General features: G+C 35.0%; 1 protein-coding gene and 1 non-coding gene across 2 annotated transcripts; one reads left to right on the forward strand and one right to left on the reverse strand.

Annotated features, from left to right (window-relative positions):
- Positions 1–4,684: 4,684 nt before the first annotated feature.
- Positions 4,685–4,789, forward strand: LOC142169996 (small nucleolar RNA R71). Its single transcript, XR_012699615.1, has one exon. It is a non-coding gene; the product is annotated as a small nucleolar RNA R71 (small nucleolar RNA).
- A 9,284-nt stretch (positions 4,790–14,073) lies between these two features.
- Positions 14,074–21,011, reverse strand: LOC107784121 (3-isopropylmalate dehydrogenase 2, chloroplastic-like). Its single transcript, XM_016605191.2, has 11 exons — positions 20,653–21,011; positions 19,074–19,203; positions 18,845–18,956; positions 16,510–16,585; positions 16,309–16,397; positions 15,877–15,963; positions 15,371–15,487; positions 15,167–15,274; positions 15,008–15,061; positions 14,719–14,871; positions 14,074–14,374 (listed from the first exon to the last, which is right to left on the reverse strand). The coding sequence occupies exons 1-11, from the start codon at positions 20,867–20,869 to the stop codon at positions 14,300–14,302; spliced, it is 1,218 nt and encodes a 405-aa protein (XP_016460677.1). The 5' UTR covers positions 20,870–21,011; the 3' UTR covers positions 14,074–14,299.
- Positions 21,012–21,228: the final 217 nt, after the last annotated feature.

Raw genomic sequence — 21,228 nt, forward strand, 5'->3', positions numbered from 1 at the left:
CTGTGTCATCTCCTAGACTAGCACAACTTACAATTTCGCTTTAATTAACACACGGGGCAAGTTCTAGACTCCACAGGATAGCACAGAAGATCAAAAATCCTTACACACACATTGCACATGACTCAATCACGACGGTTTTGTTCAACTCTCAAGTCAAGCAAGCACACATAATTGAGAAATATTAAGCAATATTGCACTTTGTGGTATACAAGTCAAACAACTGAGACAAAGAGTCACAAAATAGGCTATTTACTTTACTTAGTCATCACATTTCAAAACAAATACACGGGATGATAGAATGTATGTCATAGCCTAATGTGTCAGCATCAAACATGTCACTAGGTAGCTCCGAGCAACTCAGTTTCTTCCTATACTACTCATAAAAAAAATAAAGTACCTGGTTCGAGCTACACCCTTGGAAAAGAACCGGCACCCAAAGAAAAACCAAAGGATACTACCTAACTATCCTAAAAAAAATCTTTTTGGCATTTTTAATTGGACGTTATCCCTCAAGAAAATTGTCCAAAAGATCCATCGTCGGGAAAAGTCCGAGCTTTTTCTCTCTTTTTTTATTTTTATTTAAAACAAAACAAATAAAATCTAGACTCAGTAGAACTAATAAAAGAAACAAATTAAAATAAATTGATACAAGTTATACAACTACATCACAGGTAGAATTCCTCTCATCCCACACTAAGTCGATGTATAGTCCTCGATGCATATAAAAATATAAAATAGAGTAGGGTGAAAAGAAAACTCCCTGTCAGTCGGAGTCCTCCTCATCAGCATGCCTTCCATCTACAGCTCTGGGCAATTCATCATCCGGTCCTAGAGGCACCAAAGCCAAAGGCCCCGTAACATCATCATCAACCTCGTCCTCTGTGTTTGAGCCCTTGACAGTGTTTACGTCCTCCGACGAGTGAACGGGGCTGCCAGGTGCAATCCCCAACATCTCCTTGGACGAACTTGACAAGTCATTGCGTAAGTACATACGCTCCTCGTCTGTGATACCAGCGCTGCTCATGAGTAAATTCAAAGAGTTATAGAGGTACCTGTTGAAGTTCTCATCTCGTTCGTTCCTTGCTGCTGGAGTGAGCTTAGACGACGTCTCCAATAATGATGTGATGTCCAATAACTCTGTAGGTGCCTCCACCACCTCATCATATCCTGGATATTTTGGCACCTCCCGGGAGAGCATGTATTGTGTGAGTAAGTTGCCGAAGAAGAACCTTTTAATCTGCCGCCCAAATCTCGTGCGAGCCATCTCACCGAGCATAATCTCACCCAAATTAATGGGCTTGCCAGTCATCAAAAAGAATATGACACACACTCTAGCTCGAGTGCAGTCGTTGTTGTGCTCCACTGGCATGAGTCTGGCTTGCACAAAATTCTGCCATACTTTGGCAGTCTTGTTAAAATCAGTGCGAACCATATGATTATGAATCTCCCCTTGCTTCCTGGTCCACTTGGCATTTGAATCCATGCCACAAAGAGTGTAACGTATCAATGTGTATTTTGGGCTTCTGACAAATTTCTGGAGTCTCCTCAGGTCAACATTCTCAACCCCTAAAAACTTACATAAGGCCCTCCTATCCAATGGCACGTCTAAGGGTAGCAAGTGGGCCGGTCCAGTCCCGGGACCGCGGGCCAAACGGGCTAAATGGGCCAGGACCGTTTGGCCCGGTTTTAGTGGGCCTGGGCCGGTCTCGTGGGCCGGTCCTATGATTTGGGCCCGTCAGGCCCGGGACCATTTAGCCCGCCAGGGACCGGAACCGGACCGGTCCCTTAGCGGGCCAAACAGTTCCAACGGCTATTTTTATAAATAAAAAATTAAAAAAAAATAGTCGTTGGCCTGTCAAAAATAGCCGTTGGCTACTTATAAAATAGTCATTTAACCCCCCTCCCCCCCCCAACTTTGTTTTAACCCCAAACGTTTTATACATTTAATATATATACTATACTATACTATATATACATCTTATATACTAATACATCTTATATATAGTATATAAGATGTATATATAGTTTATCGAATATAGCTTATATATAGCTTATCGAATATAGCTTATATATATATATACATCTTATATCGATATACTATATATACATCTTATATACTATATATATTCGATATTAAATATTGAATAATAAAATTTAGGATGCTAAATAAAATTTAGGTCACAATTCTATAATAAAATTTACAAAGCATTGCCTTAAATATTTTTTTTAACATCCTTTTGTCTCTAATATCTATTTAATATTATTTTTTTTAAATATATATGTTGGGCTCACTTAGCCCGTTTAGCCCGCGGGCCGGGACCGTTTAGCCCGGGACCGTTTGGACCGGCCCACTTGGCCCGTTTAGGCCCGGGACCGGCCCACTTGCCAGCCCTAGGCACGTCCTTCCCACGTATATATGACATAGACAATTTGTAATCCCAGTTGGCGTACAACTCCCGAACCATGCTCAAATTTGTATGCCCGGGGCATTCTAGGAGTTTGTCCATATTTAATGCGCGTAATTGGCCAAGGACATCCGGGAAGTTTCGTTCCAAAGCTTTGACATTTATCCCCATCTCGGAGACATACCGCCCATATGGCACGAAATCTCTGTGCCATGCAATAGCTGCATCAGATACTAGTTTCAACCGAGGCCTTGATGGCAATGGAGCCTGCGGTGATGCCTCAATAACCTGTTTTACTTTTGCTTGCCACGAAGAGCCTTCTCCCTGCTTGCACTTTTTGGGCGCGGTGGCAATGGTGGAGGACTTTCCTATTCCCTTTCCTTTTCTAGTACTATCATGAGCCATAATATCATGCACACAAATAAGCATGAATGTGACAGCTCACCAAGAAATATGCCTAAGGTTGTCGCGCAAGTCATAAATGACCCCACACTTACAACCGAAGGCGCAATGTACAATACTTCACAACTTTGGTCTAAAATGCTCAAGTGTTGCACTCCAAAACTATGGGTACTCAAGACTTCCCCATGCCACACAATAGTTAAAAGGCACTAATCAATGCCACACACACAAGTGATTGATCATGGCTTAGTGAATTCACCTTAATGTAAGCAATAAGCATATGTTACTTCCCTTCCTCCCACTACTACACTACACTAAATTAGCTAAATCTACATAATTATACAACATACATTATATAAGATACATGGTGTAGGAACATGTTTGCATCGAAGCCAAGCTCCCTAGCATGTAAACTCATCCCCACACACCCCACACTTAGCCCAAATTCATACACAAATATACTCGGTTACTCAGACTTCACCGGTACACCAAAATCTTCATTCAAGCATTTTAACAAACACCTTGTGAGCATAAAGTGTGTGCATTCTAGTTCAACAATGGTGGAATATGGTGGCCCTCCTAGATTTCAATGAAGTAGAGAGAATTTTAGTTTACTACTCCGTATACAAGACAACCAAACAATTTTCGACCAATGTGGACCACCCACCATAAAAATTTCTTAAGAACTACATAGGGGAAAATTTGAGGAGTAGGGCACTTGAGAGATGGGATGTACATTGTTATCTATCAATTAAAACACAAAAAGAAGAAGAAGAAGAAGAAGAAGAAGAAGAAGAAGAAGAAGAAGAAGAAGAAGAAGAAGAAGAAGAAGAAGAAGAAGAAGAAAAAGAAGAAGAAGAAGAAGAACATACCTATAGAGTTTAGGATGATAGCAAGAGACAAACTTGAGAAAAGAGAAGAAAAAATCACAGCAGAACAGAGAGAGAGAGAGAGAGAGAGAGAGAGAGAGAGAGAGAGAGAGAGAGAGAGAGAGTGTTTGTTTTTTTCTTTTTCTGATTTTGAATTTGGGTTTAATTGGGTTATGATTTAAGTTGAGTTGGGGATGGGTATGGGTAGTAAGATGGGTTATAATGTTAGTGTGGATGGGTATTTGGATTGGATTAAATGGGTTTGGGTTATTTAGTAAACAAAAACAAAAATAAATAAATAAATAAATAAAAACTTGTTGCTCCCAAATTTCTCATTGTTGTGGCTTGGGCCTGCTGGTCAACCATCACTTTCTTTATCATCTCTGCGATGTGGGTCTGCTGGTCAGCCATCAATTTCTTTATCATTTTCTCAATGTGACTTGTTGAGATTGCCTGTTGTTCAGTCTGAGGTGGTTTATATTGTTGTTGAGGTACTTGTGGTCGGTATTGATTTTGAGCACCTTGATTTCCACCCCAAGAGAAGTTTGGGTGGTTCCTCTAGTTGGGATTGTAAGTGTTCCCATATTGGTTCGTCTGGTCCTTTTTTGCATTACCCACAAAACAGATAGACTCTGGATTAACTGGGCATAAGTCACTCGTGTGACCCTCTCCACATACTTCACAAAACACTTGAACCTGTTGCACTGGTTGAGCTTGTTGCTTGTTAATAACCATGGTCATCTGACTGACTTGGTTGGTTAGTATAGAAATTTGCGCTAATAATGCCGAGACGACATCCAACTCGAGAATCCCTGCAGATTTTTGCACCGTGTGTCTGCCCATTTCTCCTTGCCAATCCGGATTGCTTTTGGAGAATTTGTTCAATAATGCATATATCTTGTCAAAGCTTTTCTCCAACACTTGACCTCCAGCTGCAGCATCTACCACAATTTTTGTTTCAGGATATAGCCCTTCTATGAAAATATGAGCTAACACTTCGTTTGTCTGATTGTGATAAGGACAGTCTCTGAGTAGCCCCTTGAACCTCTCCCAAGCTGAGTATAAAGACTCTCCTGCTTTCTGTTTGAAGACAACTATTTCACTTCTGATCTTTGTAGTTTTGCCTGAAGGGAAGAACCTTGCCAGAAATTTCCTTGCCAAATCATTCCATGATGTAATAGAATTAGTTGGTTCTGCATTCAGCCATCGCTTTGCTTCGCCTAACAGAGAGAATGGAAAAAGTGTGAGCCTCACATAGTCTGGAGTGACCCCGTTAGTGATATACGTATCACTAATCTCCAAGAAGTTCAGGATATGTTGTTGTGGATCCTCATGTGGAAGACCCATAAAATGCCCATTCACATGAAGTAGTTGGATCATGCTCTGTTTCAGCTCAAAGTGCCCAGTGATTATGGGCTTCACTATGCTGGAGGTGACATTAGCAATGCTGGGCATTACCACCTCCTGAACAGCCATATGTTCCTCTGCCATGTTCACAGGAAATTGAACAAGTGCCTGAATATTATTCGTGTCCCTTGCTTCCCTTAACCTCCTATGAAATGTTCTCTTAGGTTCAGGGTCAAAGCCTTCAAGTCGGTCCTGGCTTCTGACCCTGCGCATTCAATCAAAGTTCCTGAGATCATAGCAACAATCAAGTAACGTTAGACTTGACGAAATAAACAACGAAAGCAAAAACTAGAAAGTAGTCAATATTCAAGTCCCCGACAACGGCACCAAAAACTTGTTGCTCCCAAACGCACACGCAGGTATACGTTTTTAGGGTTAGGATTAAAAAAGACCAGCCCACATAGTATGAACTAAAAACTATAAAACTAATAACCAACCCATCACTTCGCATTTCGTACAAGTAATAAAATGATAAGTCGAGTGTCGAACCCACAGAGACTTATATCAACTACCCACTAGATTCACCAAGATTATTATTCAGTCAAGCCAAATTCGAGTTCAAGAATGTGATTATATTAAACTATACTTCTAAATAGTAACTAAATTATCAAGCAGTAAAATGGTTGTTGTGTATTCAGTAGAGACAAATATTTTAGGGTTGTGATCGATTCACCAATCCTATTGTGTTCTAGTTAACTCTCTCTTTCATACAATCCACTCATGGTTGCTAATTAATCGATAATTTCTCTCAACACTTCTCCCGAAGTACTACTCGCCTATTCAAAATAGATTAACGCCTATATTCCTATGGAATCAATCTATCAAGAACGCATTAAGATTACGATATTAAATTAAGCACGGTGACTAGGCATATTTCTATCCTAACCACAAATCGCCCCCCTGAGAGTTAAGATCATGCTCTTTTCAATTCTTCTCTAATCTAAACATGTCTTTCTCAAGCATAGCATAGATAGTAAATAGAACCTAACTGTTGGCCAGACAATTAAGCAATTAATCACAGAATTGAAGAAACAACCATATATTAGTGAATTATAATCAAGGTTAAATCAACGTTAAACAACAATATTTATGGCTAAATCGCAACCCCAGAACTATGGGTTTTAGCCACTCATAGTAATAGCAAACAATTTCATAAGTGTTGGATAATTCAAAATACTAAGAAAAGATGAAGAAAATTGAGATCTCTTCGCTCCCGGATGTTTCTCGTGTGTATTCCCCCTTCAAAATGGCTTCCTCCCCTAAAAATAAGCTTAGTCTTGCTTTTATACATGTTGGGCAGGTCTAGGGACGAAATAACCTTATCTCGGGAAAAATTGGATAGGATTCACACCACCAGCACCCAGCCCAGCGCTAGGCACTGTCCCTGACGCTAGTAAATTGGAGCACACTGTCTCTGGCGCCACAGGTAGCGCTAGGCGCTGGAAATTCCCTTTTTTGCTTTTTCATCTGTTTTAGCTCTAATCTCGCACCTTTTGCCCCCAATTGCTCCCGGATCATTCCTACACATAAAAACACTTCAAATTAATATAAATCAACACATTTTACATCCTAAATCCACGAAACAAAAGTAAAACATAAGGCGATATACATATAAATATATATACTTTAAGCTAAATATCAATTATATATTGGTTATGATGATATGGTGGGATCGGGTTATGTGACGCAACGGATTTTATATGTGATTCTTGATATTGATATGGTGAAATAAGGGAGGATTGTGTGTGTACGGTGGGATCGGGTTGTGCACCGCAACGGATTTTGTGTGTTGTATTCATTGTTGTTATTGTGTTGATTTCCAGTGTTGTTACATGAAATTATGAGATCGGTTATACCATGTTATATACAAGAATTGAGTTCTTTTTCATAATTAAGTTAACTGTCTTACTTTTTCTGTTTTCCTTTCCTATTGTTATTATTATACTACGTACATGTTATTGTAAGTGACCTGCCTTAGCCTCGGCACTACTTCGTCGAGGTTAGGCTCGACACTTACAGAGTACATGGGGTCGGTTGTACTCATGCTACACTTTAAACTTTTGTGTAGATTTTGGAGTCAGTCCTAGCGGCGGTCAGTAGATTGCTTGGATCCAGTGCTTGACGGAAACTTGAGGTACAATTGCACGATGTTTGCAGCCTTGAAATCCCCTTCTACATTTCTCTAGTTATTTATTTCGATTCAGACAGTTATGATTTCATTCAGACTATTATTTGTAGTACTCTAGATGCTCGTGTATTCGTGACACCAGTTTTAGAATTTGTATTTGGATATTGTCGTTATCAGATTTATCTACTTTATTTCAGTTTATTTAGCTTATTGGTTTGCCTAGAAAGTAAAATATTAGGCGCCATCACGATTCCGAGGATGAAAATTCTAGATCGTGACAATCATTAACCATATATAGGGAAGTCACCCACAAAACCAAAGTAGATAGTCGCCGTGAGAATGATTGCAAGCATAGCCATCTCGAATTAGCAAACCTCAAATAAAATGTAACAATTAAAAAAAAAAATAAGTATACCTAATTTGAGAGGTGTAAATGGGTATTGTGAGTCGAGATGGAACCTAATGAATTGTTGAATTTAGTTCGTTGTCCACTCATGATTTATACAAATAAACAAGGGGAAAAGGGCCAAATATACCCCTCTACTTTTTTATATTGTCTGTATTTAATCTCCGTTATACTATCGGGTCAAATTTACCCTTACTGTTATACTATTGGGCCAAATTTACCCCTATAATCATCAAACTTTTAAAAATACCCCTTGATCTGTTAAGTAATCCAAAATCTCCCAAATTCTTTTTATTTAAATCACTTGTTGTTCTTCTTGGTCCACTATTTTAATTTTAAAAATTACTATTGATGTGAATACTAAAGTTATTAGACTATTCAAATTATTCATAATTATTTTTATTACCAATGCACCCATTTCTCTTTTTGTATCAAATAAAATTGGTTTAAAATTTTATTTATTTTTCAATCATATACACACCGTAGAATTTAGTGGGTCTATTTATTATGTATTATATGCAGCTGATCATCATGTATGTACATGTATATTCAAATATATTTTGTCATTGCCTGGTTAGCATAGAGTTCGATCGACTAACTTAAGAATGCAAAATGTGTAGGCATTTAATTAAAGCAAAGTTGAATTAGAAAATGTAAAGTCTCCGAGGAACTTCAACTTCAATTACTAATACTTGCAAAGTTTCCCTACATTTGGTGCAACGAATTCATTAAAATTAGGATGTTGTAAATACTTTTAAAATTTAGAAAAGCTACCTAATTTAGATTTTTTAATTTATTATACTTTGTTTATTCGGTTGTATTATTTAATAATTTTTTCTCTTATTTTTTTCTCTAATTCAGAAAGCAGGTAAATGCCAATTATTTCAAAAACAGTGGACCAAGAAGAACAACAAGTGATTTAAATAAAAGAAATTTGGGAGATTTTAGATTACTTAACAGATCAATGAGTATTTTTAAAAGTTTGTTGATTGTAGGGGTAAATTTGGCCTGATAGTATAACGATAGGGATAAATTTAGCCCAATAGTATAACGAAGGTTAAATATAGACAATATATGAAAGTAGAGGAGTATATTTGGCCTTTTTTCCAATAAATAAAGTATGAGAGAAGGCTAACATACAAGAATATGCACTATATGTTTGAAAATTGAAAAGGAAATACATTTCAAACGCAATTATGCTCTGTTTTAAAAGGCATTTCTGGGGCGAGGCGTACCAAAAACGTCCCGGGGCGATGGTGTGGGGCGAAAGTCTCAATTGCGGGGCGTACGTCCGGGCGTTCGGGGCGTACGCCCGGGCGTTCGGGGTGCGTTTTTTTAGTAAAGAATAAGCCGCAGAAACTTTTTCAAATTAAAACAAAATTTGTTGAATTAGTATTTCATATAATACCCAAATTCTCAAAAGTCAGTTTGGTAATTACTCAAAAGGTTTAAAAAGGAACTCAAAAGTATTAAATTTAAAAGTAAAGACCTTTTTATTGATTTAAGCCATAATTCATGGTTTTTTTAATTTTTTATCTTGTCCGCTAGTATGTTAATATCTCCCAAAAATAACGAATATTTAATTTTTTTTACAAATACAAAGAGAACTACATTTTTTTCATAGCAGTAAATTCAAAGATCACATTGCAGGTTAATCATCCTTTTTGTTCCTCCATATAGAAAACTTTATTATTTTAGACTCAAATTACTTGTGCTTGTAAGTAACGTATAATAGATTGTTTTGATTAGTTTTTTGTGGGGATGGAGCACACATATATATAGTTTTATTCAATTTTTATGCAATTTTACCTGTTTATAAATATTAACTGTCATTATATTATTTTATAAAATATTAAAAATTAAAAACCTATGGGGCTTACGCCCCACTGAGACATATGTAAAACGTCACGCCTTACGCCCACGCCTTTTAAAACACTTATTTACGAGTAGAAAAAAGATGCAATGCAGGAAGTCCAAGAGTTGTTTTCCATTTATTGTGGCTTTATGAACGGCTCCCACGTTTCTACTTCCGCTGATTTGTTTTTTTTTTTGCATGAAATATTTTTCTTTTGTTATCTTTGAAAAATGCAAATGTACATTTTTGCACAACAAAGTTTCTTAAAATAATGCTTATTTGAAGGTAAAACAGTCATTCAAAACTTTTATGGTTATTTTGATCTTTTAACTTGCACTTTAAATAAGTTTACCTAATTTGAGAGGTCAAAATGGGTGTTATGTGGCGAAATGGAATCAGATAAATTGTTGAATTTAGTTCATTGTTCATTCATGATTTAAAAGGAAGCACATTCAAAGGTTATTTTCAATAGAATTATGAGTGAAAAAAGATGCATTGTAGGAAGTCAAAGAGTTATTTTCCATTTACTATGGCCATCTAAACAGTTCGCACATTTCTATTTATTTTGATTTTATTTTTTATTTGCATTAAACTTTTTCTTTTGTTATCTTTGAAGAATGCATAATTACATTTGTTGCACAAAAATATTTCTTAAAATAATGTTTGTTTGAAGGGTAAAATGGTCGTTAAAATTTTTAATGACTATTTTGTCTTATACTTATAATATAGTATGATATGACGTCCTTAAAGTGGCTTAAAGTGGCGGAAAATAGTCTTAAGGTTATTGCTTAGACAGAATGTCCTCATTGGGTAAAATTTTACATTCTAATTCCTGGGGAAAATTTAAATACCAAATTATTTATTTTTAAAATATATAACTTAGATAGTCACTAGTTAGTTTAATATGTCACAGTTTTTCTAATTAAAAGATGTTACAAAAATCATAAGAAATTGTTCGACTCTCTATGTATAGTCACATAGAATAGGGGGCAAATGCAATATCAGGATTAGACTTTTTCAAATCTAACCAGAAAATCGCACCAAACGGAAAAATTAAATCAAACCGATAAAACCTCATTTAGGTTTTGGTTTGGTTTGGTTTGGTTTAGTATTGAATAAAAAAACTGAACCAAACCACATATAAATATATAAAATTTGTAAATACTTTTAAAGACTTTATATAAAAAAAAATTTAAAAAAATATCTAGAAATATTTGTGATCCTCTCATGGATGTAATATTTAATAAAAGTATAAAGTGCATTTATTGTTATTTAATTTAAATAATGTTTGATCCTAATGTGTATCATCACTTTCTTATTAAGTGTTATTGAATGTGTCAGTTTTTTTGTTCTACCATATTCATATGTCAAAATCTATTAAATATTTTAGATTAAGAAAATAACTATCACGTATTACCAAAAGAATATTTTAATAGATCACATGTTTATCAATTTATTCATTCTTACGAAACATATACTAACTTATCAAAAGTTTAGTTATGCAATAATAAAGTAAGATTGAAATAATATTTATGTGACAAAAATAATATGAAAAAATCCAAAAAAAATCGATAAATCAGAATAAAACAAACGATATAGTAGTTGGCTTGGTTTGGTTTTCATAAAAATCAACCTAACTCAGGTATACCCTTATTAACCCTATCAACTTGCACAAATGTCAGCACAACACGTGTCATAAGTCAAAAGCACTCCCTCACTCTAGGCGGTGCTATCTAACCGAACATTTCCACATTTGAACTTCGATTTTGAATTTAAAAAAATTACACATACATTTGTTTAAATGCACATTATTTAGTCATATTAAATTTACTAGAAGCTTGTACGTATTAGAGTTAAATTCACGCTCTTGAGAAATCTGTGACTCGATTGAATCTTAACGCTCATATCCTTTGTTGGTTTATGACTCGTTTCCACTGTTTTGAAAATTAATAGGCGATTGGACATAAAAAGTATGAGATTTAAAAAGAAAAAAAATAAAGTTAAGTTGAAAAAATGCATTTAAAGATTGAAATTATGTTTGGACATGCATTTCACTAGCAAAAATATAACAGTTTTATGAGAGAAAAATATTGTTTACTTAAAAAAGAGGCAAAAATCACTTTTTCAAATTTGAAACTCACCTTTAATTTTTTGAAATTCATCTTCAAAAATTTTGTTAAATGTATAACCAAACAATGTTTTGAAGATAAATTCCAGGGAAAAAAACAAGGAAGGAAAAAAAAGAAATTTATGGACAAACATGTAGTTTGGTTTGATTTGGTTTGGTATTGGAAAATAAAATTCGATCTTAATTATTTTGGTTTGTTTTAACTAAAAAAAATCAAATCGAAACCAAACCAACTCGATAGTATATTTATATAATTTTTAAAAATATTTTATACATATAAATATTTATTGTAATGTAAATTATAAATATTTCTTAAAATTTTCACAGTTTTATCTTTTAACGTATTATTTCAAGTTTAGACTTAATATTCTTGAATGGTAAATAAATTTTATAGCACATAAATGTAGTAACTCAAACAAAGTTCAAATCAATACTAATGCTAACAAAAGAAATTCAATTCAATACTAGGAATGACGATAGTGTTGGATAATTATTTTAGTTTTACATTGGTTTATAATGAAAATGCATAACTTAGTTTATCTTTTTCTTTAGTGCTTAGTTATGTTATTAATATTAGTACTTATTAGCTATACTTATTTTAGCATTACCTATATAGTATTTTTAGATTATGTTAATTTTCATTATGAATTATTAATTAGCAATATTTGTTTTATATAATTTTATTGTTTTATCTTTGTTATTGAATATTTTATTATAATACTATGACTTATCTCACATTATTATGTTAGTTTCTTGGAAAACACATTATATAATTGTATTTTACTAGGACTTGAGAAATATTTGGAGCACAAGTTACATATTTTATGCTATGAAATCTTTACCGGAAAAAAACCCAAAAAATTCGAGAAAAAACGAGATTGAAAAACCCGACTTTGTTAGTTTGGTTTGGTTTATAAATTTAAAAACCCGACACCATTGGTTTGTTTTGATAATTGAAAATTTCGAACCAACCCGACCTATGTACACCCCTACTCAAAACTAATGCTAAAAACTTCTATCAACCTTTATCCATAACATATTATTTCCAACAATGGCGACAAAAATAAGATTAATACTACTTTTGAAAAACATAATAACAACAACAATAATAACAATAATTTTAATAATAATAATATAACAAAATTGTCTATGATTTTGTGTTATCATTGATAATGTATTGATGAAACGGATTTATGTCTAATAATAATAATAATAATAATAATAATAATAATAATAATAATAATAATAATAATAATAATAATAATAATAATATATAACAAAATTGTCTATGTTTTTTGTTATCATTGATAATTGCATTGATGAAAAGGATTTATAGTTAAGTTCACAAACCACCACTACTTACCCCAAACGTTTTCTTTTCAGGATAAAGACGGTGTCGAATAACTCTACCCAAAGTTAAGAGGGGAAGAAATCACTTAGGGATCGTTTGGTTTGAAGATAGATAAGTTATATTGGGATTAGTTATGCTGGAATTAGTTATGTTAGAATTACTTATCTTTGTATTATATTTCTTATTGATTGCTTGGTATGTTATATTAATTATGGGATTGTCAACTTTACTGTTTTATTCTGGGATAACTTATCCTAGAATTACTATTCTACCCTCTCGCTGGTACAAGTTATCCCGGTACTATTTTTAATCCTAATACTTATCCCAGATTTAATGATCAAACAAGGGATAAGGCGGTAATAATTTTTATCCCATAATTATTTTGCTTATCTATCATTACCAAACGACCCCTTAATATTTTTTTCTTTTAGCTTCAATTGGGATTTAAACCTTAGTTTCCCTGGCATTTTCCCACTTAATTGACCAATAGCCCAAACATTTAGGACTCATTTGGTATGAGGGATTAATCTCAGGATTAAATTTGAAATGAGTTTATCCCATGTTTGATTTAAATAAAATCGTGGTATAATTAATTTCGGGATTGTAGTATTTTTTATGCCTATGGGAGAGTAGGATAACTAATCCCAGGATAAATAATCCCGGGATAATTAATCATGGGATAACTTGTTTCCCAACCAAACGAACCCTTAGATGCATATTATCCCCCACTTTAATGCACATGTCATATGGATAGAACATAGAGTAGGAGCAAGTGACTTTCAGCAGAAATAACTTTTAAGTCAAAAAACAATAAGTTGATGTTGCCCAACTTCTTGCTTTTGGCTTGTTTTAAACAGTTTTAAACTTATTTTAAGCACTTTTTTAACTTTGCCAAACACCGAAAAAAGCTAAAAAAGAACTTAAAAGCTGATTTGACCAACTTAAAAACCAATCCAAACACCCTCATGCTACAAGTCCACAATTAATACTCAAAATTTGCTTACTTTGCCGGACGGAAACCTGTATCATGTACCAATCTCCAGTTCCATGAAACATAGGTTTACAGTCATCTAATGTAGCAGTGAGAACAATTATATTGGTTACCAGTCCTTCCTTTCCTGCTTTTAATGGTCAAAAATCTTATTTTCATTTCCTTCCATGTTACAACAGACTAAGGTCTCAAAACATCCGAGACAAGAATGGATATGTTTATGCTACGATACAACACTCAGCAATATTCCAGCAATTTTCAATCCTTCAAACAAAGTACAGAAATGGCATTCTATCGACTACAGATGCATCTGCCCAAATGATCATTTGCTAAGCTCGACGAAGCCTCTTCATAAATTTAAACAGCAGCAGGAGTTTTGCTGTCAATAGACTTGAGCACTTCTTCACCCATTTCCTTGCACCCCACCAATTTCTGAAGACAAGTGTTTCAGCTCATTCAGCAAGTTTGATATGAAAACAATTAGTTACTAAAACTAAATTTCAGCATTCAAGTTATTTGGTCCAACCTATGATAAAGGTGAGAAATATTAACTTATTTTTTGCTTTTGCTGGATGTTTGCCGCATGTCCAAATGTATTTCAAGTGCAAGATCAGACAGATGAAAATTCACAACCAAGAAGCACTGAGATCTTAATGACCTATATCTTCCCCCACCACCACCACCACCACCCCACCCCCAAAAAAAAAATCCCGAGGAGAAAAAACATTGCTGGAAATTTAGTAATAGAGCTATCTAATATACTAGATAAAACTCACATGTCCTGCAGAGTGAATGTCACCGGTACGAAATCCTCGATTTAAGGTGTCCAAAACAGCTGCTTCAATTCTCTGAGCAGCCTTCTCCTCACCTAGGCCATATTTCAAAAGCATAGCAGCACTGAGCACTGTAGCTAAGGGGTTTGCTTTATCCTGCATGTTAAAGTTAGTGTGTAAACATAAATATATGCCCGATTTCTAAAGAACACAAGAAGTTTGCTACTGTAATAGTTATACAGCAGGAAAAGGAGGAAGAAAAAAAGAGAAAAAAAGGAAAACCATAACCTACCTGCCCAGCAATATCAGGAGCAGAACCATGTATAGGTTCAAATAATCCAGGTCCCTGGAGGCAACAGGTTCCCAAAAGTAAAAGGAAATTAAAGTAAAGAATTTGTAGTGGGAAGGAAAAAAATAATGCTTCCAAAGAAAGGAGATTTTCTGGCAATACCGTTTCACCAAGACTGGCAGAAGGAAGCATCCCGATACTTCCTGTAATCATTGATGCTTCATCGGACAGGATATCACCAAATATGTTGTTTGTCAAAATTGTATCAAACTGCATTATGATTGTTTAGAGGATCAACTCAATGGACTAGTGTGCCAACTTGAGAAACAAGAGTTGTAAAAATATATTCCAAAGGAAAATGGAAACCTGCTTCGGGTTGCGAACAAGTTGCATGGCTGCATTATCAACATACATGTGAGAGAGCTCTACATCAGGATACTCTGAGGCTAGTGCTGTAACTTTCTTCCTCCAAAGCGTAGAGGCCTGGCCAATATCTCAAAATCATGAACTTTATCACTTGCTTACACACTAATTCTTTTTTAATATTTAATACGGAAACTTCAAATTTGAGCATATCCTACTTTGCAGACAAGCGTCAATTGTATGCTCCCTCTAAAAGCATTTAAAAGGACCAGGACCATCAGAGAATCAGATCGTGGTGTAATTCTCGAAATCACAATGGGTTACTTCGGTTAAGATAGATTTTGCTAAAAGTTGTATTAATGGAGTAAAACATAGTTGACATCCCGGTAAAGATTCAACGCACACAAAAAAAGAGAGGAAAGTGTCCTATGAGCATAATGTTAGAAAGTTGAATGCAGATATATAGGGGAAGAAAAGAAGGGTTGGGGAACGTGGAGAGAAAGATTTACCTCCAAAACATTTGCTTTATCCACGCTACAGAGTTTTCCTCGACGCTTCCTTGCAGTTTCAAATGCAATACGTGCAATTCTTTCGATCTGAAAAGGAATTAAGCCGAATACTAGTAGTGTAAAGGTCAGGAACAAAGTTCAGGTAAAATTTTTGATCTCAATAAGTCTGATATCTATCCTACTTTTAGTAACAGAAAGACCATACTGGATTTAGTTTCTTTATGAACTTTAACAGTGATTGTACGGCAATCACTGTTAACAATGAAAGAACTTTATGAACTTTAACAATGAAAGAAGTTAGATAAGCAAAACTAATAACTTGAAATTTTGCATACACAATGATGCTTGACAATAGGTCCAATGCTGGATAACATACTAGGCATTTTGTTATCTTTAGCAAGCACAGCAGGAGGCATGTTTTAAGCAAAATACCTCATATGCTGCATACACTTCAGTGTTGAAACCTATTTCCTGGCCATTTTCATTAGTTTTGATACCTCTTGGTTCACCAAAATAAATACCTATTAACATGGGGAACAGTAAGTTGTGATCAAGGAGAGAGCCATCTATAGAAAGAAAAGTCAAGAAACAACTTATTTGAATATCAATGGCCGTGACCAATTCCATACTAACCTCCTGTAAGTTCCCTAACAACCATCAGGTCTACACCTTCAGCAACTTCTTTCTTCAAAGTTGAAGCATCAACTAACTGCATTAAGTGAGGAATATGAATATGAAGGAATTACATGGAAACTCAGAGTGTAATTTACGCGTACAATGATTTCAAAGACAAGTTCATCAAGAGTATGTTTCCTGTTTAGTGAATGATGACTTTGTAGAAGGAAGACCAAATTTACACAACTGTAGAGGTCAGATGTCTTGCAAAAAAAAAAAAGTAACCAAAAAGGCTCACGTCTTCAAGAGCGCATGCAGGCCAAACTGGAAAAGATAAATATTAGTAAAAGATAAAAATAGTTGAGTCATGAATAAGCAGCTTAGAAGTATCCAATACTTGTTAATAGACAATCCACTTCTAGCATATTTTGCCACATGTAACTCATAATGGTTTCAAGTAAAACATTTGATCCTCACAATTATAAAAAAAGCGAACAAAAGAAAAAAGTCTTGAGGCAAAGAAGGAATGAGGGAGGACTCTGGGCAGAGAAAGAGAGATAGACAGGACAAGACTTTTGGACGCCATCAGGCAATCGCCACATATTTATGCATTACCACTTCTCTGGTTATCATAATATGAAGGATATATCCACTACACTAACAAATTTGCCAACTTTAAAATGGGAATACACTACATTTCTGCTGATTATGATCTTTCTTACAATAGACCCTTGTGGTCTGGCCCTTCCCCGAACCCCGCGCATAGAGGGAGCTTAGTGCACCGGGCTGCCCTTATTTTTCTTTCCCTTTTTTTTGTTTTTGAGTAAGGAACATAATTGATTCTTGTAACAAAAGTTAAAAATAGGAGTAAAAAGAAGACAGAGGTAGAGGCAGTCTAATTGTGGACCAACTCCTACAATTAATGAAAAACGCACCGAGGAGAATAGACAACATATTAGGGAAAACACCCATTTGGCTCTTGTTTTATCAGTCCCATGCTAGGTATTTAAGAACGTCCTCTCCCCCAAAAGGCAAAAAGAAACAAGATCACTCTATCAAATTTCTCTTTCTCTGTACTACTCAATGACAACCGCTCCGGACAGCTCTACTATCCTCCAAACCCTTTAGCTCTCATTAGCATGGGCCATGGAGCCATTGCCTTTTCACCACATTCATGCACCACTTACTAGCTTCAAAGAATAATCTTAGGTTTATTGTACCCCACTCGCAGCAAAACGGAATGCCCAAACTCGCCCGAGATTCACCTTGAGGCGAGACAGCCTCCAAACGCCCTGAGGCAATCATTGAGGTCTAAAGTCTCATGGGGTATGCTAGGATAAGTGGGGCATTCACATGCACTTTACCCTTGTGTTGTTCACTTGATATGCTCCATGAACGCCTCGTAAAATACTCCATGTCTTGAATCGTCCGCCCAATATACGTCAAAAATTTTGGTTTTAAATCTTCTTTTAGGTATTTCACCATAACTAATATGTGATTCTATAATTAGCACTTAGGTAACTTACAATCTACAAACGTTATTATACTCGTATAGTAAATTAATTTTTGTACATATTTTTCTATAGAATTTTATAAAATTTTAAAAACATTTTCTATAGATTTTTATATTATAATCTATTTTATTAACATTTGTTGGGCTAACTCCCCTTTAAGAATTAGTGGGGCTTATGCCTCTTTCCCGGGGCTTACTCCCTTTCACATGATACGTTACATATCTTGTCCTGTGCCTCCGCCTTTTAAAATACAGCCTCCAACAACAAAAATCACTAACATACTTCCACACTCACTGGACTGCTCATACTCATTACAATAGAACCCTCCACCCAGACAAATCCTCCAAAATTACTTTCTAATCAATTGTATGGTGTTAAAAAAGAGGTCGGTGGAATAAATAAAGGTGGTGGTACTAGCAGTAGTCTCGTTTCACCAATCATGTTAGCTTGCTCAAGGAGTACCAGCGGTTAATTTGTGTTGGAGGATCTAAGAGAACATATGGCATATATTTGTAGGAGGTAGAGTTCCAGGAGGCTGCTCGTGTCAAAAAGTGCAGGGAGATTTATGTGCTCTCTATGTGAACCTTTCTATTCATTTTTTGATTGCATGTTTCATTATCTCTGAGTAATTCATGCACAAACTTTTTTTATTAAAATCCAAATAGGTGTGTCAAAAGAATCCAATCCAGAACTCACTTAGACGATCTTCCTCTTTATGCTAATCATAAAGAGTCTTAAGCAACTGAAAGCAAAAATTGATAGCAGTTGAGAAATACTCTCAAATATTTTGGTAGGTAATAATGATATGACAGTCTTAAGCAACTGAAAGCAAAAAATACCTGTGGTAAAACAGTGGCTGGTCTCAAGTTAGCAAACACCTTCAAGGCTCCTCGAAGGTGAAGCAATGCCATCTCGGGCCTCAAATGTCTTTCATTATTGTCCCATTTATACCTTTGAATTTAGATGCAAGAAAAATCCAACAAAAGGAACTAAAAATATGAGATTTCAGAAGAAAAAAGAACCTATGAAATATAACAAAATATTCAGAAAAAGACCCTATGTTGTTACCCTCCAATTGCTCCAAGAAGAATAGCATCAGATTTCTTTGCAGAATTGAGAGTCTCATCAGGCAATGGCACTCCAACAGCATCCAAGGCAGCCCCTCCCACATGCATCTCTTCGAACCCAATATTAAATCCTGTTACGTTCGCAAGAGTTAAAGCCCTAACCCAAAAAAAAAAGAACATTCAAATGAAGCGTGAAAATCACCACAGATAAATTAGTCCTTCTGTCCCAAGAAAATTGGAGCGGGCAACAAATCTAATCTCCAATATGAGCTTTTATTTCTACACAAGTGGTGCCCAGGGCAGCTTGCGCGCTAATTAGTAAGAACTTGGACATCATCATCAACGACAACTATAACTATAACGATGCCTCAGTCACAAGCAAACTGGAGTCCACTATATGAATCCTCATTGACCATGTTACTCCATTTAAACTCATCTCATACTAATATTATACAAAATAAAAATAAAGTACTAGAAATTATTTATATTTTCTACTGACTGATGTCTAAGAACTTGAACATAAAGTTACAATTTTTATACTAGTTAAACTTAGAAATTGGAGCAACTTTACTTTATTTCGATTTCCTAACCATGTTCTTAAAATTCCCAGCTCGACAAGATGAAACAAAACTACAAAATTTGGTTCACTAGAAAATCAACTAAGAATTTAGCACAAATAAGTCAAAGTTATCCACTCAACTAGTTGGAAAAATACATAACCAAGAACATACCAGTCCAAAACACCGCATGGAGAAACAAAATGCAGGAAATCACGGAGATCGAAAATAAACCGAACTAAAAAAAATCAAACTTGCATTCAACCCATTATTCCAAAGCATTCACGAAAAACCAATCAATGCTTCAAAATTACAACAGAGAACCCCCCCCCCCCCCCCACCCAAAAAAAAACCCACCCCTCTTCAGCCAACATTATCCAAGAAAACACATTTCTAATTCAATAAAGAACATTTGCAGTTAATTGAAGAGGAGAGGCATTAATTTCAGTATTACAAATACTCATTTCAGCATTATCAAATGAAGAGTGATTATCGAGAGATTTACCTGTAAATTTAAAGGTGGAGCCAAGATTTGAAGTTTATGAGTTCAAGGTTCTAGTCCTTTTAAGTTACTGGGTTCTAAATTACTCTCACCGTCCTAATTTATGTGACACTCTTTTCTTTTTAGTGCGTCCCAAAAATAAAGACACGTTTCTATATTTAGTAACAATTATCTATGGCTCATTTTACTGCACAAGTTTTAAAAGTCTTCCTCTTTTTCTTTAAACTCCGAAACACCATTAAATATATTGGGATGGAGGGAGTAATAATTTGTTCGTATACAATAAATTTCTTAAGACAAATATGACATTTGGACCAAAGCTACCAAACTCAAAGGGCTAGCTCCGTCCCTGCCAGTAATTACAACACAAATGACCTAATTGTGTAAATATTTTTTAAATTAAACTAATTACATAATTATAAGCATATATTAGCAAACTTACATTACAATTACTATCAGCAAATTTGTTTAGAAATGCAGTAATAGTAAGTCAAACACACTCGAATCTATTATTTAAATACCTTCAAGGGAAGCGACGAGTTGGAGGGCATTTTTGGCAACAGAAATAACTTCAGGTCCAATACCATCGCCGGGGAGAAGAGTGATGTTGTAGCTTTTGGTTGGTGAGGCCGCGGAACAGCGAATAGTACTCCATTTAGCGGTGTGTTTGGGCAGAGTTTTCGAATGAAATTGGAGTTGGTTGAGAGGAGTTGCAGTGAATTGTAACGAAGCCGCCATTGTTGTAACTCTGAAGCGGAAAGCTTTCGAAGTTAGCACGTGGGGAGGGTGAGGATTTTGGGTGGAAGTCGAATCGGTCCAGTTATTTTATACGGGTTTTAGGCCCAATTGGTCCATCCTAATGGCACCTATTTGTTATCCTATTTCTAAAAGAATTTGTCTATAAAAAATATTAAAAAAAACTATGAATTTGTCTATACAAAAAAAAAAAAAAAAAAAAAAAAGAAATCTATATACTACTCACGGTGGGTTAATAAACATTTTTTATCATATATTAATTAATTTTATGTTTCGATGAAAAAGAAAAATGCATTCGACAAACAGTGGTTTAATTTAATATTTTTATCATATTATTAATA

The sequence above is a fragment of the Nicotiana tabacum genome, chromosome 15, assembly GCF_000715075.1.
Source record: "Nicotiana tabacum cultivar K326 chromosome 15, ASM71507v2, whole genome shotgun sequence".
NCBI classification, from domain to species: domain Eukaryota; kingdom Viridiplantae; phylum Streptophyta; class Magnoliopsida; order Solanales; family Solanaceae; genus Nicotiana; species Nicotiana tabacum.

Bases quoted from the DNA above. Each gene is read 5' to 3' on its own strand.
- LOC107784121 (XM_016605191.2), bottom strand. From the start codon at position 20,869: ATGGCGGCTTCGTTACAATTCACTGCAACTCCTCTCAACCAACTCCAA. The intron at 16,398-16,509 runs GTTAGTATGGAA...CCATGTTAATAG, and splicing joins TGTTAGGGAACTTACAGGAG to GTATTTATTTTGGTGAACCA. The intron at 14,375-14,718 runs GTGAGTTTTATC...ACTTGTCTTCAG, and splicing joins ACATTCACTCTGCAGGACAT to AAATTGGTGGGGTGCAAGGA.